General features: G+C 37.2%; 1 protein-coding gene across 2 annotated transcripts in view; it reads left to right on the forward strand.

Annotated features, from left to right (window-relative positions):
- The window catches only part of LOC144976667 (GDP-D-glycero-alpha-D-manno-heptose dehydrogenase-like), a 37,947-nt gene extending 29,913 nt beyond the window's left edge, over positions 1 to 8,034 (forward strand). For both annotated transcript variants that reach the window (XM_078920996.1, XM_078920995.1), the window contains exon 3: positions 3,197 to 8,034. In XM_078920996.1, the coding sequence (XP_078777122.1) occupies positions 3,197 to 4,027 (831 nt within the window). In that variant the 3' untranslated portion in view covers positions 4,028 to 8,034. The remainder of the gene's footprint in view (positions 1 to 3,196) is intronic.
- The last annotated feature ends 716 nt before the right edge of the window (positions 8,035 to 8,750 follow it).

Raw genomic sequence — 8,750 nt, forward strand, 5'->3', positions numbered from 1 at the left:
TTAAAAAATACCTCCTTTTTGAAAAAAAAAATATATATATAAAAAATTTCCTCCTTTTACTGGACTCCGGGCGTTTTAAAATTGTACTCAAAAGAAGTCATCCTGCCTACTTTCCTGTGGTGCAAGAATGTTCTAGGTGAGTTTTCCGTTTTTCCGAGACTTTTCCTCCTTTTTGACTTTTTGTGAGTATCATCACTGATTGCTACATCTTGATTCCATCTTGATTTGAGAAAAAAATATCTAAAATATACAATTTAAAAAAGGTAATGAAAATGCGTTTCACATGAAACCAGTTTGGCACGTTAATATCGTATCACGCGTCAACACAATTCCACTGTCCCTCTGACCCCGACTAGGTCAGACGTGCAATGCTTGTTAACTGACATCATAGCATAGCTGCCAACCGTTCCGTTAAAAACGGATTTGTACCGTACTAGACTTCCTGAGTCCATAAGTCCTTATTTTTAGTTCAAAATCCGTATTTTGTAATTTTTGACTAATTTGTGGTAAACAAGGCATGTGAGCCTAATGACTTATTATTATTGATCCATTATTATTACTATTACGACTACTATTATTGTTATTATTATAATTTTTTATTATTATTATTATTATTATTATTATTATTATTATTATTATTATTATTATTATTATTATTATTATTATTATTATTATTATTATTATTATTATTATTATTATTGGTGTCCAGTGAGAGATGGTCACAGGATTACCCGACACGACGGGCTAATTGACTCCGAACTCGCTGTCTGCACCACAAGGTGTGAAATGAATTTTCTCAGTCCACCCAATGTCGTGGGTTTGTTTACATTGTCTGACCACTTGAGGCAATTCTCTACCTGTGCATCGTTTTCCTGTACTGGGCCGTGAACAATGAAGAAAGGATTATAGAGAGGACTCGTGTCTCATCTTTTGATTGATCTATACGGTCCGTGTCCACATTGATACACTCCATAGGCGACTGAATGGCTTAAACTTAAGGCAAGTCTTTCTCCCAATTAAAAAGTTGGCTCTCGAGATGGAAAGGTCGACAGACTGTCGTGCTTGAAAAAGAACATGACGAAAAAGAAGACTATGCTGATGTCTCTTCTACCAAATGGAGTGATGAAGTTGTGAAATAACTTCTTCAGCATTGTGACTCATTAGACATTTACAATGCAGACGAGACAAGGCTTTACTACAATCAGAGCTTCACGATTACCATTCTTACAAACAATATTGTTAAACTTTGTTGTCGATGAAACATGAATAAAAAGAGAAATTCTAAAAGAAAATAGACCCCCAAACACACCCACTACCCAAAAAAAAAAAAGAATAATAATAATAAAAAAACAAAAAAAACAAAAAAAAACGCCTCTTCTAATCAGTCTACTGTCTCAAATATGTCAGTCCCAAGCCCGGAGAAACCTCATAGGGGAAGGTCCTACATGAATGGTACATGAAACCTGGTGCTTAGATGCTATTTTTAGCTTCTCCGCTTAATCGAACACTAACCTGAATTCCATAGGGGGTGTGATTAAGCGGAGTCAACTCTGTGTGTGTGTGTGTGTGTGTGTGTATATATATATATATATATATATATATATATATATATATATATAATATATATATATATATATATATATATATATATATATATATATATATATATAATATATATATATATATATATATAGCAATATCTATTAAACATGCTCCAACTGGGTGGGGATCCTGACCTCCCATAGTGGGCAGGGAGGTGCATGCTGTGTCTTCTATACCACCATACCCGTTTTCCAATTGTTTTCTGTCGTCTTGGAATGAGATTACTTGGTTTTGTCCTGACCCTGGCTGGAATTCCTTGGCTGGGAGGGAAACAGTCAAATGCATAGTTATTGTTTTGGGAGATGATATTTTTTTCCTTGTAAATCATCTCTCTGTTATGTATTATTATGTTTGTTATTTTTAATGTATAATGTAAGCATTTGAGTGTATTCCTCTTTGTTGGATTTTGTGCTTGTGTCCGGATGAGATTATAGGTGATCTCAAACTAAGTACATTGATGGTTTGCTCTTGGAATCGGCATCTAATCCCTATTTGTTCCCAGTTCCCCTTTGTCTTCCTTTCTCTTGAGTGCTTTAATTGTAATTCTAGAACTTTTACTATCCCATTTTCTTCCTTTTTACTGGCGCTGATATAACCTAAATGTGTTGCAAGCGCCGTAAAACCCTTAAAAACAAAACAACAAACATGCTCCAAGTGCTTTACAAGGGATCTCAAGCCAGCAGCCCACAATGTAAATGTAAGGCAAGATGTGATCTAGGCTAGTATTTTATGTACTAATATTAGTTATCATTTTCCCTGCACACCACGTGTCATTTTCCAAGTCAGTATGAATGTATTTATTCATTTGTGTCAGTGCATGACGTAATCAGGCGGAAGGTTAAAATTTTTTGGTTTACATTTTTCTGCATTTTATGGAAGAATATGCTCCCAAGAGCATTTTAATCTTTATTTGAAGTAAATCGGATGATTTTTCATGAAGTTACGGTCAGATATATGGGAAAAGTATCCAGCAACTTTTCTCAAATTTCATACTTTTTCAACTTGACTAGCTGTAACAAGTATTTTGAAGTGAAATTAAGCTTTAATATTTCCCGAAGATGTACAAAAAGGTGTTGATTTAATATTTATAACAAGAACTCGTTTTTGATAAAAATTGTCCCTCTAACTAAACTTGGCAATATCTTAGTTCAAACCTTTTCACCATCCGACTGATTTTGTCATTCACTGTAACATTTATTGACTTTGTACTGACCATTCAGACCCACAGTAGTGATTCATTTTAAAGTTATATTGTTGCGGTTATGGATAGCTCAAATGGCATCCCAACATTCTTTCTTGGGTTAGACTTTGAATACCGTAACAGTGCTTTTCTGTGTTCTTCTTTAAAGAAATAATTGACATTGTTTCAAGGGGCAGCATGGGGCAGCAGTACGGTCTTTGCCTCATACCCAAAAGGTACAGAGTTCAACTACCCGCCTCGTTGTGTGGCCTTGAGCAAGTCACCTCGACCTCACTGACTTTCCCTTAGAATAGACCCTCAAGACAAATTTCCCCTTGGGGATGAAAATCAAGGGAATTTTGTTGTTTTTATTATTTTATTTTATTTTTTCATTTTTTTTTTTTTTTTCAACAGGTTACAGTCTATGATCTTTTTCAATGGGGGATTGGGCCACTCTTGCCTGTAGCTGAACACCCAAGGCTGACTTTACTGCGTGGGGACATAATGGATGAAGACAAACTAGGCGAGGCGATGGAAGGGAAAACGGGCATTGTTCACCTGGCAGCCATTGTAGGGTATCCAGCTTGCGACAAAGATAAAGACAATGCAAAGCGCATCAATGAAGACGGAACGAAAATGGTCACGTCGCATAAAAAACCCAACCAGGCTCTGATCTATGCCAGCACTGGATCCTGCTACGGGGCCGTCGATGGAGTTTGTAATGAGGAAACAAAAATCAGCCCTCTTACTACGTACGGTAGTACTAAGGCTAAAGGAGAGGAGCACGCTTTATCTGTCAACGGTACAGCTCTACGATTAGCCACTGTGTTTGGCATTTCCCCTCGCATGCGCCTGGATTTGCTCGTCAATGATCTCACATACAAAGCTCTCACCATCAAGCACTTTGATTTGTACGAAGGTCATTTCCGACGGACATTCTTGCACGTCCGTGACGCAGCCCGCGCTTTCATATTTGCTCTCGAGAACCAAAAATCGATGGCCGGCCAAGCTTTTAACGTAGGAGACGAGAGGATGAACTTGACCAAGAACGAAGTCGCCGCTGTCATCGGAAAGAAAGTGCCCTACTGTAACATTGTACCATCGACTGACGGAGAGGATAAGGACAAGAGGGATTACGAAGTCAGCTACGAGAAGATCCGAAAGCTCGGGTTCCGTTCGACAGTGACAGTTGAAGACGGTGTTGCTAAATTGGTTCAAGTTCTCTCCCAACATGTTGGACTTTGAGGTAGCTCGTAGTAAAAATGTTTGATGTGTGTGCTGGGTGATTTGTATTGTCCTAAAGAATGAAAGTATGGGGTGATGTTACAGAGGACAGATTTGGGGATATCATATTACAAGGGATCAATATATAAAGTCAATACAAAGCTGCTAGAAGCTATGGACTGTAAAAAGTAAAGTACCAAAATTGAATATTACTGCTTCAAAACAGAATATATTCCTAAAATTAGACTTTTTCGGGTTCAAAACCCATCTTCAGCCAATGACAAAAACAGTTAAAATCTTTAAACACATCACGTTAAGTCTAGACTAGTGGCATTTTCTGAAAAAGTGTATTGAGCCCGAAATTTAATGTGAAATGATTTTCTCTTTTGAAGTTTTGATATACAGTTTTGATTAATATTTAACTCATTTTGTATATTTTGCATTACGATTGATTGATTGATTTAATGTTATTGATTATAATGTGATTTTAAATTACGAAATCTACTCTTAATTTCTTTTTCTTTTCTTTTTTTCTTTTGATTTTACACATTTTTTTTATTTTTTATTGTGAAGTTTGAAGAGTTATTGTAAAATTTGATCAAATTAATAACTTTTCGTCTTCAAGCGATGTTGAAGAATAAATAGTAAAGAAATTATGATTGACAATCAAAATTGCCTGCATTTCTCCTCAGGGTGATGTAAATGTTGATGCTTAAAGCTCGAAAACAATATTAACAATAGACAATGAAATGGAAGCTTGCTTTTCGGATCGGAAGGTCCTGGTTTCGAGCCTCGCTCTGCGCATAGTTGACTCCTTGGAAACATATGATTTGTAGACATTTGAGTGCATTCCTCTTAGTGGAATTTTGTGCTGGTTTCTGGGTGAAACTTTTAGGTGATCTCAAACTAAGTACACTGATAGTGTGCTCTTGGAATCTACATCTGTTCCCTATTTTTAAACCATTTCTCCTACGGGCCTTTCTCCTATGTCTTACTTTTTCCTCAAATCCTTTTATTTGTTCATCTAGAATGTTTTTACTGTCCAATTTTCTTCATTTTTTTTTGGCGCGGATATGGCCCAAATGTCTTGCAAACACCGTATAAAAACCTTTAAAAAAATAATTTAAAAAAAACACAAAAAAACCCCATTAAAAACAAGCTTCATTCATCGTGTTTTGTATAAAAAGAAGAGAGCCGAAAATCGTCCACATTATTGGTCTTTGTGGATTAAATTCAGGCTTCCGTTCCATTTCCTATTGTTGGTTGTTCATTCCCCCCCAGGAAGACCTTTTCCATAGGGAATGAGATTAGCGGAAGAGTAGCGTCCCTTGATTGGACGTCACCTTACAGAGAGAACATCAATTTGGTTTTGCGCATGCGTCTCTCTCGTCCTCGCTTTTGGTGAAGTGTCTCAAGCCGCTTTCAACGGAAGCGAGGACGAGAGACGCATGCGCACAACCAACATGACGTTCTCTCTCTAATAACTTTTCCGCCGGTGACGTCCAATCAAGGGACGCTACTCTTCCACTAATCTCATTCCCTATAGGTTCAGATCAGCCTCAGCGCGTTTCTGTGACACAAATTCAAATCTGCTTACTGCTACGAAATATTCGTAGTTCTAGTTCTATGAACTTTTGGCTTCAATCTCACCGCCAAGTTACAAAATAGAAGCAGGCACTGGTGACAGGTAAAAAAAAAATAAAAAGGGCTTTTATACAGCGCAAAATCCACTAAATTTGCTCAAAGCGCTTTACAAAGGGTCCCCACCAACAGCAACAGGTGACACGTAGAACGAGACATGACACATGTTGGCGATATTACAATATTTTCCGACAGAGACGACGCTGTTAATGGCCAGGTACTCAGTTTACACCCTAACACGATGAACGATGAGAGAATGTGAGTAATGAGCCTCTTCCAAAGAGTAAACTATGCACCAAGCCGAGACTCGGACCCAAAGGCGAGTGTCGTACTACAAGACCACATAGCTGCAAAATGGTAAAGTTATGAACAAAAAAAGTATGACAGACAAAACAAAAAGGAAAATTTTGGTGGAAGAAAAAACAAATTCCAAATAAAATCTTTTTGCTTCTAGTGGGGATTTCGAACCTCAGAAGCTCTTAATGTCAATTCCCAGTTGGGCTTTAATATATGCTATAAAATTAAAATAATTTAACTGCATCTGCAGTTGCAAGGTTGTAGTCGGACACCTCCTTAGTTATAATAAATATTTGATATGATCATATTATTTATAACACATATATTTCTTGACTCAATCATCTGACTCCCTTATTGATTTTTATGTTGTATTTCATCTTGTAATTGTAATTGTAATCAGCACCCTGTTTTCTCTCATCAACGATTATCATTGGTGAATATTGTACATTTCCAAAAGCATTGCTCCTGGGTTGGGTTCCTGACCTCCCATAGTGGGCAGGGCGGCACTTTCTGTGTCTTCTATCCCGTTATGTCTGTTGTCCAATTTGCTTTCTGTCATTGTCTTGGAATGAGATTACTTGGTTTCGTCCTGGCTCTGGCTGGCTACCCTAGCTGAAAGGGAAACAGTCAAATGTATTTTGGGAGATGATATTTTTTTCCTTGTAAATCATCTCTCTGTTCCGCACTATATTATGTTTTGTTAACGTATTCCATATGATTTGTTGTAGATATTTGAGTGTATTCCTCTTAGTGGGGACCTGTGCTTGTGTCTGGATGAGACTTTTAAGTGATCTTAAACTAAGTACTTTGATAGTGTCCTCTTGGAATCTACATTTATTTCCTATTTGTACCAATTCCCCTTTGTCTTACTTTTTCTCACGTGCTTTCAATTGTAAATCTATAACTTTTTGACTCATTTTCTTCCTTTTTACTGGCACTGAAATGACCTAAATGTGTAGCAAGCGCTATAAAAACCCTTAAAAATCAAAACAAACAAGCACTTTATTGTGCCAATAGCTGCCAGGAATGTTTTTACAATGCTTCTGATCTCGTCCACTTTCTCTTAATTTTATCTGAAGTGCCTGGCAAAAAATATATCTAAAACTTTTTGACTATTTTATCACCCTCACCCATATTATCCTACAATAAAATGACCTATTACTATTACTGCCTCAATAATCATTCATTTTATGGTTAAAAACAATCAAAAGAATTTTTTTTTTTTTAATGAAAAATTAAAAAAAATTAACAACAACTTGTTGGATTGAATGTGATGAGTTAAAAGGGGAAAAAAAAAAAGAATTAATAATAACTACAAAGTGACATTATTATTGTGTCCGTACAATTTCTTGTGAATTTAGTACACAATTCTAACACCATGACATGTAAATATTTTCTCCACCAGTTAAGTGACAGGGATGGCAAAGGATGTATTGAGTTATGTGACAGGGATGGCAAAGGATGTATTGAGTTATGTGACAGGGATGCCAAAGGATGTATTGAGTTAAGTGACAGGGATGGCAAAGGATGTATTGAGTTAAGTGACAGGGGTGGCAAAGGATGTATTGAGTTAAGTGACCGGGGTGGCAAAGGATGTATTGAGTTAAGTGACAGGGGTGGCAAAGGATGTATTGAGTTATGTGACAGGAATGACAAAGGATGTATTGAGTTATGTGACAGGGATGGCAAAGGATGTATTGAGTTAAGTGACAGGGATGGCAAAGGATGTATTGAGTTAAGTGACAGGGGTGGCAAAGGATGTATTGAGTTTAGTTGACAGGGATGGCAAATGATGTATTGAGTTAAGTGACAGGGGTGGCAAAGGATGTATTGAGTTAAGTGACAGGGGCGGCAAAGGATGTATTGAGTTAAGTGACAGGGGTGGCAAAGGATGTTCAAGTCCAAAAATTGCATCACTGTTTCTGCTCTGTTGGGGAAAATAGGGTCTCAAAGCGGTATCATGTTGGTATGAACTGAGTGCCAGAAATTTCATTTATTGACACAGATGTCTTTATTGGTGTTAATTTTTATTCATAATATTGGCGGGGAGAATAAAATATATTTCTTGCATTACAAAAAAACAAAACAAACCCAACAAAAACAAACCAAAAAAAAATAATAATAATAATTATAATAAAGTTCATATTTTCTTTCGATTAACTTCTCTATTCACTTATACTTATAGAGACCCAGTCCATTCCTGCACAGTACCGTGCTGAGACGATGGGTTACAAATGACCATAAGAAGTTGTTCTTTCACATTTACCACTATGCACTGCTTACGTTATCGTACTGGTATTTGACCTGTGTGAACTGTAAGATAAACCCGTTTTATATACAGAAACTCGTAGATCTCTCAGATCGGATTTGACAATTTTTTTAAACTTTTGGTTTTTGATTCGTGTGTGTTTGTGTGGAAAGGTGTTGGAAGGGCGGGGGGGGGGGGGGGGGGGGGGGGGGGGGGGGGGGGGAGGGAAGGTTGGGGGTTCCTTAATTAGAAAAAAAAAGTAACATAAAAAGTCATAATTTTGGTCAAATGGTTTAGTCTTTCCTTTCCTTCCCCTTGTTCAAATGCATTGTCTACCCGGCTTTAGAAGACATACTTACTGGTGACAATTATTTTTTTCACTCAGACGTTGGATTCTAATTTTGGTGTCTTGTTTTATCCTCACCCCGCCCCCCCCCCCCTTTCTACATCTGTTTCATATTTGAATCAACCCCCCCCCCCCCCCCCCCCCCCCCCCCCCTTGTCTTACCTTTTCTTATGTGCTTTAATTGTAACTATAGAACTTATTATTACTATCCC

The sequence above is a fragment of the Berghia stephanieae genome, chromosome 7 (assembly GCF_034508935.2).
Source record: "Berghia stephanieae isolate SIO BIC M18660-M18661 chromosome 7, UCSD_Bste_1.3, whole genome shotgun sequence".
NCBI classification, from domain to species: domain Eukaryota; kingdom Metazoa; phylum Mollusca; class Gastropoda; order Nudibranchia; family Aeolidiidae; genus Berghia; species Berghia stephanieae.